The sequence below is a fragment of the Diabrotica virgifera genome, chromosome 8, assembly GCF_917563875.1.
Source record: "Diabrotica virgifera virgifera chromosome 8, PGI_DIABVI_V3a".
NCBI classification, from domain to species: domain Eukaryota; kingdom Metazoa; phylum Arthropoda; class Insecta; order Coleoptera; family Chrysomelidae; genus Diabrotica; species Diabrotica virgifera.
In genome coordinates this window covers 215,906,177-215,925,900 of record NC_065450.1, presented here as the reverse complement: position 1 = coordinate 215,925,900, position 19,724 = coordinate 215,906,177, and the positions used below count along the sequence as shown (strand labels likewise).

Genomic DNA, 19,724 nt, shown 5'->3' with positions numbered 1-19,724 from the left:
TTTTGACATTGACAAATTTGTCACTGTCACGCTGTCACGCAAGACAGATGGTGGAGAAATGTCAAGGGTAGTGTGTGTGGATTATTAAATTGGAAAATCCTAATTTTTAAATTAAAATAAAAATTATAAACATTTAAACATGGGTATCTTAGAAAAAATCTCGGAAATAGAAAAGGAAATTTCAAGAACTCAAAAAAATAAAGGTAACATAGAAGATATTCTGCAAACATTCTTTCTAACCTATTTTTTGTAGCAACCGAATACCATTTGGGTCTTTTAAAAGCAAAATTAGCTAAATATAGATCACAATTATTAGAACCATCTAAGAAGTCGGAAAAGGGCGAAGGGTTTGACGTATTAAAAAGTGGAGATGCCAGAGTTGCTCTTATAGGGTTTCCTTCTGTAGGAAAGGTAACAGTAACATGTCTTTAAAAATTTGTTTTTATACTATTTTAAATATGTTTCAGTCTACCCTACTTTCTACACTAACAAAAACTGAAAGTGAAGCTGCTTCTTACGAATTCACAACCTTAACATGTATACCAGGTGTTATAGATTATAATGGTGCTAATATACAACTGTTAGATTTGCCTGGTATTATAGAAGGAGCAGCACAAGGAAAAGGAAGAGGTGAATGTTTAGATTGCTGTTTATTTATTATTTAATTCTGCAAAATTAGCTAGAAATTACGCAAGACTCATATTGGACAAATATTGTTGTCTTATGAGTGCTCTATGAATTTTTATATTAAGTATGTAGGATTTACATTATCTTATTTGATAAGGTGTAGTCAGATCATTTCTAATTGTTGATATTATTACTTGGACTAGACCAGGGGTCGTATTTTCGAATTCAATAGAATATTTTCGCATACGTGTTAACTCGAATGAAAAATTTCGTATACGAACGTGAATGTGTATTTTAGAACGTCATTCGAAATGTTATACGTATACGAGCAGAATTTGCACCAGCAACACTGCAAATGTTGCCATATTTGTTGCCATATATATATATAGTTGTACAATGTTGCCATATTTGTTTGGTCTATTTCTTGTATAATGTACAAGACTGTCTTAACTGGGGTATAATGTATAAGAATAAGATTGTATAAGAACGTTTAATGTATAAATATAACGACTTATAGTCTGAACAAATTATAAAAAAGGGCCATTTTTGGGAGAAAAGTTGTTTAGAAGTTATCTTAAGTGTAATCGAATATTAAGATTGCATGGGTATATTAGTAATATCAATTTGCAAAGTCCGCAGAAAGTGTGCCATTTTGTTTAATATTATTTTTATATCCAGTATTTACACTGATACTTTACTATTTACTTTTCAAAACTTTACTTCAAAGCGATTTTTTAAATGCACCTTTATGTAATGTGATAGTATGAAAAAATTGAGGATATGGCAACGGTGTCATATGTCAAGTTTGGAGCTTAGATCCAATGCTAAAATGCGTACATAAAGTTAGGTTAGGTTATATTTTCAAGCCATAATCGTACAACATGTCCTTTCTTTCTATTAAAGAATTATTTAAACCAGCCATTGAAAATAAATTTCAATGTAAAAATATTGTAGACAACAACACAATTAACACTATCAGCTAAAACTATCATGACAGCTGAAATGACCTTGAAATGAAACAATAATTCGTATACGAGCATCACGATTCGAATGGTTCATACCCATTCGAGTCGCCATATACGAAAAAATTCGTACACGAAGTATTCGAAAATACAAGACACCGGATTTCAAGCGAAATTCTTCTAATTTCGTATGCGAAATATGCTCGAATGAATTCGAAAATAGGACCCCAGCGTTTCCCAACCGGTGGGTCACGGTTAGCTTTCAGGTGGGTTGTGGCGTGGCTCTTACAGTAGCTTAGTAACATACAGTGACAGTGCTCCTTATTTTTTTCTATCATAATGGGTGAGGGATGGGTCGCAAATATGAAAAAACAGAAGGAAACATCAGACATAAAAAGTTGGGAACCATTGACTAGACTATTAGTCCCGCCGCTATTTGTTTCAAAACGCCCTCATTTGGGTAAATTGTATAAATATGATCCTATTTTTCCTTTACTCACTTTGAAATATTAGAAATTATAATTTCACCATGCAGATGCTTTAATAAGTGTGCCAAATTTTTTTATCAAACAATGTGTGGGGAAAATTAGAAAAATTCAATTTTTCCTCCTTTTCATTGCTATATCTGGGCAGCTATACATTTTAGAAAAATTTTGTGAAGACAAAAAAGCTTACAATTACATTTCCTACAAGACAATTGATTGCAAATTGAAAAAATAATAAATATTGTAAAATTAGCAAAAACCGTTAAAAAAAGGGTCAAAAATCAATGTTTTTTCAATAATCTTTTTCAGGCATTTAAGAGATACATAGAACCTTCAAAATTTACACAGAAAATATTTTTAATATAAAAAAATACTACACAAAATTTTAGCATGTAAAGCCAAAGACACATATTTAAAATAAAAAAACATTAAGATTGGTCAATAAGTTCCTAAGTTATGATCAATCAAAGTTGACTGGCATAGTATGAAGGTTTGAAGTCTCTTTTTTTAAACAAATACCCTTGTTGTGCCAAGTACTTCGTAGATATAAATTTTCACCTTTTTTTCTTTTGTGCAACCTGGTTAATATGATGATTTAAAACTTTAAAAATACAGAAAAATTTACAAGAGGCAGTGGTGAGGATAGCAATTTCAGCCGTCTCAAAAACAGCGAGGGACTTAAAAATTTCATTTATCTCACTTTCTAGTAAACCAGTTTTGACCATTTTTTGTAAGTCAGTTGAAACTTTCAAGTGTGATAATTTAAAAAGCATATAATTATTTGTTTTCCATGTGTATACAAATAAATGAATATTCAACTATGCTACTACACTACTACTACTGCACTATTCAACTGCAAACTAAACATTAGAAAACATATAAGATCTATCTTGTGGCGAATAAAATTGTAACAACAGGTTATGGTGTAGTTTTTTAAATATGAGATTTTGACACTATGTTATGATACAGTATTTTTCAACAAACATTGGATTTGGTTCAACATTGTATCTGTAGTTAGTCAGTTATTCTATAAATAATTCAAATACTGAGATAAACATACCAATTAGCAGATATAATAATAGAGAACTTACACATTTTTTTTATTACATAATAATGTTTTGTTTAAAAATGAGATTTCTAAAAGTTCACGCTTCAAAAACTCATAATAATTTAGAAATACAAATTTAAAATCTTCTGTTTATTTAAAATAGTTCAAACGACCTGTGACGTCATCTAATTATATTTTATTTATGTTTTTGGTTATATTTATATTTTAATGACATTTATCGTATGTCATTGTAATAATATATACCAGTTTGCTGAGATTTTAAAATTTATCAAAATATTTATAAAACTGATTGTCAGTGTCAAAACGAATGCACCATGAAATGTCAGCTTATTTTATTTATTTATTAACGGGCCTTGCCCACTTTTAGTACAATTTACAGTTTAAAAACCTCAATAGAATTAGTCAAGTAATAAAATCTTAACATAAAAACAGTCTAAATAAAACGCAACTCATAAATATTGGCGATATCATTTTTAAGTCTTCTACTTTAAAAATGTATAATATACGTCTGAATTGCCAATATAAATGAGTCAGATTAAATAAATTATTAGAAGAATTTTTTTGCTTAGCAACAACATTTTTGTTTAATTTAGTAGTATGTATTTTGTATTTTGACAACGAAACCTGATTTGGGCTTCGAAACGTTAATAAAATTATTTTTTCAATTTAATTGTGGCTTATTTCCCATACATATACAGGGTGTTTCATTAATAATTGTCCATATAGTAACTGGAGAAACCTTAGGACAAATTACGAAGATTTAACCTAAAATACTTAAATAAAATGTGGTTCCTTACTGAGTTACAGGGTGTTTTATCTAAAAATTTAAAAACTATTTTTGCTCAGCATTTTAAAACTATTCGACGTATCTTTTTCATACTTGGCCAGAAGTATAAGTACTGTACAAACTACTAAATTATGTTAAACAAACGTTTCTGGCTATTACCAGAGGCGTACGACGGGGGAAAGTGAATTGTTGACCCTTTCCAAATTCTACGCCACTGGCGAGATTGCTATTTTAGTTCAATTTTTGAATTCTCCAATACTTTCTATGAAAATAATATACTCTTCATTCGTAACGATAAAGTCATTAGTTTTCGAGATCTTTGAAGTTAAAAATGAAACGACACGGTTATTTTGATTAATGTATTGTGTCGCTTTATTTTTAATTTCAAATATCTCGAAAACTAATCATTTTATCGTTACGAATGAAGAGTATATTTTTTACATAAAAAGTATTGCAAAATCAAAAAATTACACTAAAATAGCAATTTCGTCAGTGGCGTAGAATTTGGGAAGGGTCAACCAGCCACTATCCCCTGTCGTACGCCTCTGGTAGTAGCTAGAAACGTTTATTTATCTTAATTTAGTAGGGTGTACAATACCTACACTTTCTGCCAAGTATGATAAGGATACACCAAATAGTTTTAAAGTACTGGGTACAAATAATTTTTAAATTTCAATCATGTGAGTCATATCATAAATTCATCAAAATAACTGTGCCGTTTCATATTTAACTTCAAATATTTCGAAAACTAATGACTTTACTGTTATCAATGAAGAGTATATTATTTGCGTAGAAAGTAGTGGAAAATCTAAAAATGGCACTAAAATAGTAATAACTCCAGTGGCGTAGAATTTGAGAAGGGTCATCCATTCACCATCCCCTGTAGTACGCCTCTGGTAGTAGCTAGAAACGTTTATTCATCATAATTTAGTAGAGTGTCTAGTATTCGCACTTTCTGTTAAGTATGAAAAGGATACGTCAAACAGTTTTAAAATGCGGAGCAAAAATATTTTTTAAATTTTTAGATAAAACACCCTGTAACTCGGTAAGGAACCACATTTTATTTAAGTGTTTTAGGTTAAATCTTCGTATTTTCTGCTAAGGTTTCTCCAGTTACTATATGGACAATTATTAATGAAACAACCTGTATAGTTTATCATAAAAATGCCACAAGGAAATAGCTTCAGAACAACATTGGAAAAATAAAGTTAAATTTAAAATAATAAAACAATACAACATTGATATTTGAAACTGACAGGTACAAAATCATTAGTTACACGTTATTACAATATTGCTACACCATCACATTGAAAAATTTATATGCTTTTTCTCCTGAGCATCTTTCAGTGCGTCACAGTTTTTCCATTTCATTATAACGCATTAAATTGTATGTGACAGAAAAGAACGCACGGTCGGTGATTACATTTCATCGGTGACATTTATAACATTTATTCTAGTTGTCAATAGTTGGCGCTATAATCGAAAAAAAAATTATTTACGAATTACAGTAGTAGACTCGCGATTATCCGAGGTAACTGGGACCGTGACTACCTCGGATACCGAAAAACTCGGTTAACACTGAGATTGGTTATATTGATAGAAAAACACGTAAATAATCATAACTGTGGATATTTTAATGAGAAAATTAATACAGTACTGTCTATAAAAGATAAAAACATTTACCTTATCAATATTACTGTTTAAAAAAGTCTTTGATTTTGCATAAGCTTTATTCCTCTTTTTGATTTTGAATCGGCAATGTTGCGTCAAGGTTGAAAATTGTAACTCACCTGTTATTACTTTTGCCTCGGTTAACCGAGGGGCTCGGATGACCGAGACTCGGATAATCGCGAGTCTACTGTATATAATATATCTACGAATATAATCTGTACAATTTATAAGACTATACAAATCAAAGAAAATACCGTTTTATAAAGGCAATAAACAATTGATTTGTTTTTATGCCAAATTGCAAATAAAATGTGACAACTGTCAGATTTAACTAAAATGTCATGTCACTAAAATGTATATTATCACGGACTTACCTTTTCTTCTATCATTTGTGACGCACTGAAAAATGCTCATGAAAAGAAGCATATCACAATTTGCTTTAACAGGCTCACAAATTTACTAAAGCTTTTATTAAAAAAAATCCAAACTATCAGCTAAATACGTTAACTGATCTTGTGTTTCTAATTGGAACTGCTAACAACATTGTGGAAATCAGTGAAGAACAGTCAATCATGCTATTAATGAGCTTAAAAAATATTTTGAGATCTGTCTGATCCCTCCTCACTTTCAAAGTAGGCAGTGAAAATGTATCTTGTAATAATTCAAAATCATATGAAAACTCATTTACACGAGGTATATTGGATTTATATGCTAGGTACCTGAGGAACTTTCTCTGCACCTGCTCAATTATGTGAATGTGTGAAGTATAATGGTGGCTCCAAACTGAAGAACAATATTCCAACAAAGGCCTGACAAGACTACAGTACAGCATTCTAATAGCATTAATACTCCTAAAGTCATGTGTGCTTCGCTTAATGAATCCAAGCATTCTAAGTGCTCTAGAAACTATGATGTCAATGTGATTGACAAAAGAGAGTGTGGAGTCCATTGTGACTCCAAGGTCCCTATGGTTTGTTTTTTAACCAAGAGGAGTGATTCAAATTTACTGCGCTGTATTGCTTGTTTGTAATTGGTCCAACCGCAGGCAAGTTTACTCCACTGTTATAAAATTTTGACACTAATGACATTTATCAAATTTTGACACTAGTGACATTTCATAGGTTAATTAAGTTATATCGGCGATTTTGGTGTTTTCTGTGTTATTCCTTTAATTTTTAGATTGTTATTCTGCTTATATATAAAAGCAGTTTTTTTTGGAACTCTTTCGCGACGTATTAATTTCATATAATATTTATGGATTACCGTTTAGGGCCGACTAGATCAACCAAAAAAGAAGATGTATTTGGTTATTATTCTAGTGACTTTCTTGGGTGTGAATCTGTCTTTTTAGTTTACTCCTCCTGGTTAAAAAATAAACTATAATAGATGAGACTTGGGCAGAGGCGGATTTACCTATTGTGCAGGGTGTGCGGTGCACACGGGCACCGGGATGTTGGGGGCGCCGAGCGCCAAAGAGCGGGTCTTTTACTTGTTTTCAACATAAGATATGCTTTAAAACGATTAATGAAAAATTACATTGGCACTTAAGCGCGATTTATAGATTGCCGCCCGCCTAAATTATTAAAAATGGTCAATTTATTTTCAATTGCACAAGAAATTTATGTTTTTTCTGCGTCAATAGCATGCTGGCAAATACTTACTAAAGCTTGCCAGCTTAAAGTCTAAAACCACTCTCAAATACTCGATGGGAGAGCAGGGTTGAAGCAGTAAAAGCTCTCCGTTTTAATCTGGGAAAAGTGTATGATGCCTTGTTTAGCATACATTCTGATAACACCAAAGATGCAGAGTCAATAAATAGGGCAAATTCAATATTGGCAAAAATTAAGTCATTTAAATTCATCTGTTTTTTCTTTATTTGGTTTGAAATTTTAAGCAAGATAAATATAGTTAGCAAGGATCTTTAAAAGTCCGATGTTGTATTGTCAGAAGCCGTAAACATGATGGATCATGCAAAAATAAGTTTGTCTGAATTACGCAATGAGTATGCGCTTTTGTGAAGTTCATTAATACTGCGAAAACTGTAGCAGAAGAAGTCGAGGCAATAACAGAATTTTTCACACCTGCCCTCCCTCGTGCTCTTTTGTCAAATTTTGTCTATTCGAAACCTGTCAAATTTCCTCAACCAATTTTCAACCTTACCTGTTTACCTCATAGATAAAAAGTTCATTTTTAATTAAATATTGTTAACAGATAAAAAAGTTCATTTTTAATTAAATATTTTTAACAGATTTGGGTAGGTTGCTCTGACGCTGTGAATACCTATTGGTTCACGACATCATTTAATACTGCAATATTTGCATCTGGATTTTTGTTTACATTATAAGCGTACCTAATACCCTCTAATATAATAGCATATGTACTAGTACTAGGTAGGTACCTATTCGACTATTCCATTTTGACTGCGCGTCTACCAAAGGGCGCCAGGGCATCGACTGCACACGGGCGCTACATGGGCTAGAGCCGCCTCTGGACTTGGGACAATGGTGTCCCTTTAATACTGTATTCATAATTGATTTTATTAAGTTTTTTATGAAAAAATATTGTGAAAAATTTTATGAAAAATTAAAATTGATTTTATTATATATATAGACGTCATCATAGTACTGCATCTGTTATAACAATTGATGTATCTTATTCAAAAGTTCGTCAGAACATACTTTATAGTTATTACAAATAATTTGCAATTAAGAGAACTGAAGTTGACCAAATATATTTCTTATTTTAGGGAGACAAGTAATAGCAGTAGCAAGAACAGCAGATTTGGTTCTTATGATGTTGGATGCAACTAAAAAGGATGTCCACAGATCATTACTAGAGAGAGAATTAGAGAGTGTAGGAATAAGACTCAACAAACCAAAACCTAATATTTATTTTAAGGTAACAATATTTTAAATGCTTGTTTCCATTCAGTTTTTTTTTTCAATACTAATATATGCAATGATAGTAATATTAGCGTAGAGTAGATTTTTATTTGCGTAAATTTTTTAACATAAATGAACAAATAACGTCACAGATTAATCATAAGACATATTAACCCTCAGAGCACCAAGCTTTTTGCGACGTTATTTACCAAGCAGGGTCCCGACCAGGGCCGTAACTACCATTGGGGCAACCGGGGCAGGGCCCCGGGACCCCCGGCCAAGAGCAAAGATTGTAACGAGGTCAAATAAACTTTTTAAAGTACTTTCAGTCAAGTTCTACTTCGAGTTGTCGGATTGTAATAAGTACACGGCATATTAATTCTAACAACTTCAATGATCGATTTTAACCTGTTTCTTCACCTGCACCATTACAAAAAATTTTGTCTCAAGATCTTTCCATGAAGTCACCTCATTTTCTTTGGTTTAAAACCACAAAGGAGCTCCGTCTTTTAGATGGCTTCTTATAATTTATTTGCAGTCTTCGAAGTTCTGCATATTATATGTTGGAATTTGTTTTTTTAAGATTTTAATGAAAGGTACCGGATGTCGTTTTCTAATATCCCCGCCAATCCCGACGGTCTTCTCCTTTTTGACATTTTCATATCGAATTTTAACGCATTCTCGAATTTTTTTTTCCATTTTTTCAATTTTCTGTATCTTCTCAGCAATCTGGTTTATCTCTTCCTGCATTTTCTCTAAATAAACCTATATCTTCATATTTTTCCAACTCCCACCAACGAACTGTATCGTTCGTTGGGAGGCACTGAAGTCCTCATACCAATCTGAAAGATGTTCCTCGAAAGTGAGTCTAATTATAACGATCAGATGGACAAGGGGTCATGAAGGCTGAATCAGAAGGATCAGGACGATATTATCCTTCGATGGAATAAGGAATGACCGAAGATGGAATGGTCCAATCGTTTACATTGGCGAAACAAAGGTCACGTTGCTCAGTCGGAAGAGATGTGGGCATGGTTCTTTGGGTTGGGCATCTGTTACAATGAAAGATGTTAGATGAATAAATGATGATATGCGAATAGAGCTAATGAAACGACGATAGCCAAAAGGTAAATAGATATCATTAACTGATGGTTTGACACTTTGACTCTAAGAAAACGTAAATACTGAATACACAAACGAAAATATAGGGCGCCATTAAATTTTAACCGTTTTAAATTTACAAAGAAACAATTAACGAAACATAACACAACAATAGAAAAATTAGCAACACTGCTACGACAAAACAACATAATATTCTAGTCTTGAGCTGTAAATAAAATTAAATAAAAAGCAACATCGTACGTTTCAACGTAACATTTATTAAAATACTTAGTGAAGGTATTCTCAATAACGTAATACTCAATGTTTACATAATATATACAGACAAATAACTATAAAATTGTTGACCAAAAAAATAAAACTTCAAATACATGTCATTATTACTGTATATAAATTGGTGTATTCACCAACACAGTAAAACCCAAAAAAGTACAAAATGTAAGTGAACGAATATAACTCTTATTAACTCAAACGAAAATGAACTAATAGTTAGGTACTCAAAAAAATAAAAAGTCGATATTCTAAATAAAATCTGAAAATCTTACCGTTCACTTACAAACATAAAAGGAAAAGAGCTCTTTGCTTAACTCATAAATCTAATACATAATAATACTCAAAAAAATACATATTTACATAAAGAAAATGTCTTTATGCACCGAACTACATAGCGATCTATAAAAAAATAAGGCAAAATAGAAAAACGCAAATTGTATTGGATGCATTTATAAAAGATTGTTTTTTAACTTACCGACAGAAGTCGGGTCCACCAAACCAATGGCCACTCGAAATCACATGCCTGCACTGTATCAAAACTCAACTCACCAGAATGACGCTGAATTTTCAGAATTGGTGCTTTTTATGAACCTTTGGCGTCTTTTGATAGGGGTGGGGTTTTAACCAATCAAAATTATGGGAAACTGTGAGACATATTCAAAAACAGATTTCTTACCACTCGTAAAGGGCTTAGCAAACCTTATACTTAAAATGAGTTATGGGATGCTAGGCCGATATCATTCACCAGAAAGCTATTAAAGTCTAACATTCGACTCTATCGATAGCACATATGTTATTCTGAGAAAAACATGGCACTAGAGATTCTGAAATCTACAGGGAAATAAGTTAAAACCCATGAAGCAATGAAAACTGAATTAAATTCTACACTGGGAAAACTTAAACGTTACAACCTCTCAATCCAACACGCTTGGCTGGAAGATTTCATGCAGTCAATGCATTGAAACACAGATTTTGCGATGTTTTGAAGAGCCTTTCAAGTCTAGTTCTGGCAAGTAACAAAAGAAATGAAAGACTTCAAGATCCCAATTCATGCTTTAGAGTAACCGTGTTTTCTACACATTATGTCATCAGCTAGACACTCGCTTTCAAGGAATGAAAGAAGGGTTAGATATGTACCGAATTGTTCAACCTGATTTTATTTTGAATGCAAACGAACGAGACATTCAAAACGAAGCAATCAACTTCGCAAAACGTTTTCCAGATGATTCTAGATGTAATATGGGGGGTTTATCCCCGCCCCCTTCCGCTGGGGGGTAAACCCCCGGTAGGGGGCCCCAAATCACGTTTGCCCCGGGGCCCCCAACATCGTACTTACGGCCCTGGTTCCGACAGGCCCCCAGTTTGTTTATTGAATTTTTTGTTTATATTTTTTTTTGTTACTTAAAGCCCTAAATAACATGTTGAGCAAAATTCAATGTTGAAAGTTTTGTATTTTCTTAGAAAAAAAAATAGTTTAGATGAAAAACTGAAGATTTCGCTAAACATAAACATGTGTGTTTTAAAGTTTTGTTATTATTTATTTCATTTATGGATACAAAGGACTTCTCTTTGTTAGAGACAGTTTGTGAAGTGGGAAATTCAAATTAAGGCTTCTTGTATTATATTCATGATTTGGAAGCAGGTGATGAAACAAAGTAAAGTTTTTAAAGAGGAACTACTTTTAGTTTATTTATATTAAATTTATATAACTTTTAATTTCAGATAAAGAAAGGTGGTGGCCTTTCTTTCAACTCCACTTGTCCATTAACCAAAATAGATGAAAAACTAGTGCAGATGATATTACATGAATATAAAATTTTTAATGCTGAAGTTTTATTCAGAGAAGATTGTACTGCTGACGAACTAATTGATGTTATTTGTGCTAATAGAGTATATCTGCCATGCCTTTATGTTTACAACAAGATCGATCAAATCTCCATTGAAGAAGTCGATAGAATAGCTAGACAACCTAATAGTATAGTTGTCAGGTGAGTTTTTGTTACGCGTTTTTGTTTTAATTCCATTGCATTATAAACGATTCTTTGTAAAGACAATGAAGTGTACTTTACTTAGTAACAGGGCAATTACTCAACACACAGTGTACAATAAGCCAATTGACTACAACAAGGCCAGTTAATTACTTAAAAAAATTACATGCACAGCCATTTTATTCTTCATAATTGGCCCCCCGAGACTGCTCCAGGAAAAGATATTTTAATTAAATGAAGAAAACTGGGGTGTATTCTGAGACCAAAGAGAAATCATCATCAATGATGCTCTAGCCTTATGAAAGAGCCTCGACTTTCCTAAGTCTATTCCACCAGTCAGTCCTATCCATTGCCAACCGTTGCCAGTTTGCTGCGCCTATTTTTCTCCCATCCTCATCTACACCATCCTTCCATCTGAGTTTTGGCCTACCCATATTTCTACTTCCCACAGGTTGTGACATAAGGATTCTTCTAGAAGGGTTGATCTGCTGTGATCTTCCTAGATGTCCTGCCCATCTTAGTCTTCCTATTCTTATAAGAGATACTAAGTCTTTACGACCAAATATATGTGTATATATGTGGTATACCTCGTAGTTCTACCTCTTCCTCCAAACACCATTTTCACAGATGCCACCGAATATTCCTCTCAGCATCCTTCGTTCAAATATAAGCAGACGGTTTTCATCTGCCTTGGAGATGGTCCATGTCTCCGATCCATATGTCAACACTGGTTGTATAAGGGTTTTGTATATGGTAATTTTTGTTTTTTGGCTTAGTTTCTGCTTCTCATAAAATATGTCTACTCAGACCAAAATAGCATTTGTGTGCTAGGATTATCCTTTACTTGATTTCTTCCGTCATGACGTTCTCCTTGATGATCAGGGAGCTCCCTAATAACACCAAACATTCCATGTATGTTCCTAGAATGTACACACAGGATATTGAAAACATTCCTGGAATGTCCTCAAAAGCACAAGAATGTCCCCTAAATGTCCCAGGAAAGTCCTCTGTCAGCATTTTAAACATTCCTTGAATGTCTTGTTGGGACATTCCATGAATGTCTACGAATGTTCTTTGGACATTCACAGTATATTTTTTATACATTCCCTGGATATAGTCGCTGATGTGACATAATACCTCCGATTTGTTTTTCATGAGTTTTGTAAGAGAGACTAAAAACTTTTTTACAGTCGCCTCCTATTTTCATATGATGTTTTTTGACATGTTTTGTAGTAAATTCAACTATCTATTTACCACAAAACATGTCAAAATTTACATGTGAAAACAGGAGATGACCCTAAAAGTGGTTTTTCATCTCCTACAAAATTCATGTGAAAGCAGATAGAAGGTCTTGTCACATCACCGACGATATACCAGAAGTATATGTGGCCATACCAAATAATACATCCTTGATAAATATAAACATTTTTATTGCACAAAATCTTGTCATATATTTTTTTCCATAATCATCACTACGATGATGCGATACGATGATATTGGATTGTACATTACAATTATAATCTGGTCATAACTGACCAATGCGCAATTTTAATTTAACCTAAATTACTACTGTTCCTTAAAATGAAGAACTTACCCCGTAGCGTCTCTTATCTAATCTAACAAGATCGTGCACTATTCTAACATACACAGGCACACAAGCACTATGCTCTGCTTTTCACTATCACCTATCACTCAAACTAGTTCAAAAGGCTTTGTCCTCTTCAATCTTCTAGTTTGCCCAGTAGTATCGAGAAGCTGGATTTCCTCAATATTCTTGTAGGTACTTATGAAGTTGTTGCTCGTGACTTCCAACTTTAAAAACAAATCCAGCTGGAAAATATTTATGTGCCTGAAGGCTTTTGTATGCTTTCATCTGCTGCTTAGAGTAGTAACTGTGAGACTCCACCAGATATGTATAAATATCTATAATAGTAATTTGGTGGAATGCACTTTACTGTAAAATCCAATTCTGACTGAATTGTATATGGATCTAAATCCTCAATTATTATTTTCAGCTTCAATAAATATCTAAAACTATAAAAAAATAATGTTATTGCTGGCAAAATTCATCAATATTGATAAATATCAGGGAAAAATGAACAGTAAATAAAAATTGTTTTCCCTACCTTTCTCCAACATCTGGAGTTTCCAATAATAATTTCCTTAAATAATCACTTTGCATTGTGGTAAAGTTTATAAAGTTCACAAAATACAGCAAACAAAATCCAAATGAATTAGACAAAATACGATGATAAACAATGAAAAATAGATATTACAAACATAACCTCTGTAATTTTTTGTATGCTAACCAGAAGTCACGTGGTTTGGATTGCCTAATACATAGATACACGCGCGGCAAATTTGAAAATGAACGCAAATTGAATAGTAAATGAAATCTCTTTAAATATAGGACATTGGTAGTATATTCATAGAATGTCTTGTGGTAACATTCCACCAATAATTTAATCAGATGTTCACCGAATGTTCCTTGAATGTCCAGGACATTCAAACATTAATAGAACTTTGATAGTACATTCCTGGAATGTTTTGTGTTGTTAGGGCCTAAGTATGTGAATTTGTCCACCACTTCAAAGGTAGAGTTATCAACCGTGAATTGGTGACCGATGTTTCTGGCTCTGTTATTGGGTGTTGATGCCATCATCTTAGTTTTCTTCTCGTTTACTTGCAGGTCCATATTTTTTTAGCCATTTGAGAAGGTGGTATACATTTCATCTAGCTTGCGTGTTGTGCGGGCAACTAGGTCCACATCATCTGCATATGCCAAAATTTGGGATGATCTATTAAAAATATTTCCTCTGTTGTCTATTCAGGCATCTCTGACCGCCTTTTCTAGGGCTATTTTGAAAAGGAGACACGCCAGCGCATCTCCCTGTCGCAACCCAACATGCGTTTCAAACGCCTGTAATTGTTCGCCCTCTGTATTTCGACTTTGCAAACAACTTTACTTATATTGTAGCCTTCACCAATCTTATCAGTTTATCGGGCATGTGGAATTCATACAATTTATTTCTTAGGACACTATCAAAGGCCGATTTAAAATCTACGAAAAGATGGTATGTGTCGATATTGAATTCATTGGTTTTTTTTTTCAGTATTTGCCTTATCACAAAGATCTGGTCTGTTGTTGATCGACCAGGCCTAAACCACTTTGATATTCGAAAAGAAGCTCCCCTGAATGTGCACTTAGGCGACCATATAAGATACTCGAAAATATTTTGTAAGCTGTATTAAGGAGAGTTATTCCCCTATAGTTTCTACATTCCAATTGATCACTCTTTTTGTGTAGCGGGCAAACGATTCCAATACACCACTCTTCCAGGAGTTATTCCTCATTCCAGGCTCTCAGTATTATTTTATACATTATATTTGATTAGTCAGAGTAGCATCTCCACATTTAATAGGTGCCGCGGGTATACCATCACTTCCTGGAGATTTATTATTTTTTAGGTGTTTTGTATGGAGGCTCTAATGGTGTATTATTGATTGCTCCTGGGGGTGTTTGATTTGGATCTTCTACTTCGATAGTAAGTAGTTCTTTATAGTGTTCCACCCACCTTTTCAATACTGACTTCTTCTTTTGTATTGAGTATGTACCCCTCCTTATCCTTACATAGTCTTAGCCTTGGTTTGAATTTCTTTCTTGCCAAAGAGAAATCGTTTGTCAAAAAATACAGGATTGTTAGAAAAATTATGAAATCAATGTATCATCATACAAGCAGATTGAATTTTGTCTAAAAACTGTTTATTTAGTCCCGAGAAATTCAGCCCTAATCTGTAACTTTAAACAAATCGAATAGAATTGACCAAGTCGAATCATAATTACCCGAAATCAGAATGTTTGATATCTATCGCGTCATTTTCGTGTTTGGATTGGCATTCTGTAACTCACATGGTAAGCAGGTTAAATCGAAATCGGCAATTTCTATTTCACGCGGTCAAGAGGGGGTGGCAACCCCGCATTGTCAAGCGAAATTAGTGTTCTGTGACCTGTTTGTTGCTGGTTCTAAATTTGAAATACGACACCGTTGCCATATCTTCAATTTTTCATACTATCACATTACATACAGTTACATTTTTAAAAATAGTTTTGAAATATCAAAAAAGAAACGTTTTGAAAAGTAAACAATAAAATATTAGTGTAAATATTGGATACAAAAACCTCAAAAGATGATAGATGATTTTAAATCAAAGTTAATTAAAATTGTTATAAAAAAGAAGATAAACTGATAAATAAAAAAGATAAATGAGGATAAGATGTACCTATGATGTAAGATATTACTAATAATTATACAATCTTAAGATTTGATTCCAGCTAAAATAACTTATAAACAACTTTTCTTAAAAACAGCGTCTTTTCTATAATTATTTTCTTTTCTATAAGCGTTTATTGATACAAATACAAGTAAACTGGTATAATATATTTATCAATCAACGCTATAAGTCTCTCTTTATATTTTAAACGTTCTTGTACAATTTATTCTTGTACAATATGCCGTTGATTGAAATTGTACAAGAAATAAACAAAAAAAGTTTGGCAACACTGTGACTGGCAAACTCAGAATCTGAATTTCGGATGCCAAATCAATTTTAAGGTTAGGTTTGATGCATACTCGTACATGTCTAAATTAAATATACAATTCCCTAAGTAAATACCACCACAGACTAAAAATTAAGCAGATACAGAAGGTAAAAATACTATAAATAATGATAAATAAGTAGTAATAAATTATTTTTAGTAGATATAAAATATAAACGTCAAAACAAAATACAATGGGCTTGCGTCAAGCACAATTCCGATTATCGAAATCTAATTTCGACAGGGTAAATGGTGTCGAAGTAATTTCTATTCAGTATTCCGATTGTAGAGATTCCGAAGGAGTTCTGGAATACCGATTTGGACTATTTCTATTCGACGTGGCCACTTCTATTCGATTTTCCCGACTTCTATCATCGAAATGAGTTACAGAATAGGCATGATTAAGTGAACTGATATATCATTTCTAACCCCAATGAAGCTCATTCTAATTGTGCATCCCTTAATATGTTTTAGTTGTAACATGAAGCTGAACCTCGACTACCTTCTGTCAACCCTTTGGGAATACCTTAGTTTGATAAGAGTGTATACAAAGAAACCAGGTCAGCCACCAGATTTTTCTGACGGACTTATTCTGAGGAAAGGAGTCAGTGTAGAGCACGTATGTCATGCGATCCACAGAACGTTAGCTCAACAATTCAAATATGCTCTCGTCTGGGGTACCAGCACCAAGTACTCTCCACAGCGTGTTGGAACCAGTCACGTGATGCATGATGAGGATGTTATCCAAGTTGTTAAAAAATAAAGTGCTTTTTTATTGTATGGTTATTGATAATATTAATTAAATTCAATTTTTTTTAAATTAAATCTGTGTTTTATTTAGAATTTTGACAATGAATCATTGTGAAAATAAAGACTCTTCACCTCCAATTGGAACAATAGAAAAATATGATTGCTGAATTTAAATGTGTCCATGAAAGTCTTTCACACGATATATGTGAATGACATTAAAAAAGTACATAATTAGCAACCATGACAAAAATAGACGATAGCAGAAGTCCTGGGGATATCGTAACACTAAGGGCCGGTATTTCCAACCTCACTTAAGCCAAAGCTTACTTTAAGCCTTTGCTTAAGCTTAGATGCCCGTATTTCCACTTCAATTTGAGGCTTAAGCCTAGGCTTAAACCAAATAATTTTAAGCTCGCGCGGGAGTTGGTTTAAGCCTTTGCTTAAAATTTGTTTTCTGTTTTTTGAGGTTATTTCTATAGATTATCAATTATAGAGTTATTTTGAAAACCAACTTTTGAATAATAACGTTATTATTAGATTATTAAATAATAATTTATTAATCGTAATAACGATTAATAGAATTCTTACTACTTTTGGAAGGTGTAGGCACATGAAAATTATTTATTTCTACAATGCTTGGTAGGTATATTTATTTTAAAAAAATAAACTTACATTCCAATTTGACATTTAGGAAATGCAATAAACAAAATTACAAAGACGGATCTATTGCTTATGCAAAATAATAATAAAAATATAACCAGAGAAAATATCGACAATAAACTAAAAACACATGTAGCATGTACACAAAATTAAGTGAAGTAAAAATAACATTGATACAGATGACAAGATAAAATTAAATGTCAACAGTAGTGGTTTTTACCTCAGAAAAGTTAGTTCTGGCATTTTGACGTATTCAGAGGTACCAAACCAATTAACTTTACAGTTGAGCATCAGTTTAGTTAAGGAAATGATGGAAATACGGCACCCAGCTTAAGCTTCTCCTTAACTTTTGACACAGGCTTAGCTAAGCAAAAGCTTAAGTAGCTATTGAAATACCGGCCCTTACTGACTAACTAACTTTTGAATGCCAGAACATCTGAACAGATCATACACACATTAGTCTAAGATCCGAATATAGGTCGATCTGCTTGCCGGATGAAACATTTTTGAAGTTATACTTCTTTACGCTCGATATTAGGGTGAATTTTTATATGTTAAAACCTACGATCCCGGCGCATGCGCATTATAACTTTGTTCTGATTGGATGTTCAAATGACATGTCAAAAATTATTCAATATGTCGGCTGTGGCAAAGCTGTGGTTTGATTATTTATGGTGGTTGCGTTTTGAAATTTGTGTGAAAAAAAACAACAAACAAAAGTTAGTTAATAGTTATACTGCCTTTTTAAATAGTTTTCATATATATTTTTGGACTGTTTGACTATTTTGGACAAGGACTCATTCTAATTTGGTAAGTAGTTTTTATTATAATCATATTGTAATTATACATTTGGATTAGGTTGGAATAAATTTATTTTCTCAAGAATGGGGATTTTAGAGAGAAATCCGAAAATAGGTCCGATTTTTATTTTTAAATTATGATTTTTTGGCGTAGATTTATTTATCTAGTAGGTATGTAATGCTTTGATTTACATGCTTAATTTGATTGCCAACAAAAGTTCTACCAATCTTCATCTAATATATTGTTTTCTTACTGTTTCGTTATATTTTAATATTTTCTTCCACAAAAATCAAACTACATAATTTGATTTAAATTCAGAATAACTGTCAAACAGTAAAACGTTCAGTTGACCTATTTTTCCGCATGACAAATAATGAGTAATTGGATGAGTGAGTCTAGGCTTCGATTCCGAATCAAAGCGTCCCCAAATTCGCGGGTTCGAATCCCGATGCAAGATTTTATTTTTTTATTTTTTATGCATTTTATGATTGTAAGTATATTTATTATATATTTTTTTTTTCAGAAAATGCGTATTTAAAATTTTTCCCAACAATTATTATCGTTCAGAAATCATTTTTTCTTTGTGGCATTTTTCAATGTGTTTGTGTGCGTTTTATTCTTTTTTTTTTAATTTTTGGTGTTGCCTTAATAAATTTTTTTTACAGTAGTAAGTATTAAAATTAGTTTAATATTTAAATAAAATATAAATAAACTGTTTAAAGTACATTATATCAATTTCGTTAAAATCACATAATATGTAATAGAAGTATAACTTCTTACGTGCGTACAAAGTACACACACATTCTTTTTTTTTTATTAAATTTAATACATAGACAAACACGACTAGCATGGATTGTCTATTAAAATCGTGTCATAGTTATCCTTAATGGGGGGCGTAGGGTTTGAAATCAATATTTCAAGCACATTTTTGTGATTTATTTTAAAGAATGATAGAATTATTTTATTTTAAAATTAAATAAGCATATTCAGTATAATATTTACAGGGTGGGGCATTAGTGTGACAAAGTTCAATTACTCGTTTGTCGTAAGAGA

General features: G+C 32.5%; 1 protein-coding gene across 1 annotated transcript; it reads left to right on the top strand.

Moving 5' to 3' along the window:
• The first annotated feature begins 20 nt into the window (after positions 1–20).
• Positions 21–17,285, top strand: LOC114329428 (developmentally-regulated GTP-binding protein 2). The gene is made up of 6 exons (XM_028278526.1): positions 21–203; positions 254–411; positions 468–630; positions 8,348–8,499; positions 11,598–11,863; positions 16,935–17,285. Exons 1-6 carry the CDS (start codon positions 140–142, stop codon positions 17,221–17,223), a joined length of 1,092 nt encoding a protein of 363 aa, XP_028134327.1. The 5' UTR covers positions 21–139; the 3' UTR covers positions 17,224–17,285.
• Positions 17,286–19,724: the final 2,439 nt, after the last annotated feature.

Coding starts and splice junctions, on each gene's coding strand:
- LOC114329428 (XM_028278526.1), top strand. CDS start 140: ATGGGTATCTTAGAAAAAATCTCGGAAATAGAAAAGGAAATTTCAAGA. Junction 412..467: donor GGTTTCCTTCTGTAGGAAAG/GTAACAGTAACA, acceptor AATATGTTTCAG/TCTACCCTACTTTCTACACT. Junction 8,500..11,597: donor AACCTAATATTTATTTTAAG/GTAACAATATTT, acceptor TTTTAATTTCAG/ATAAAGAAAGGTGGTGGCCT.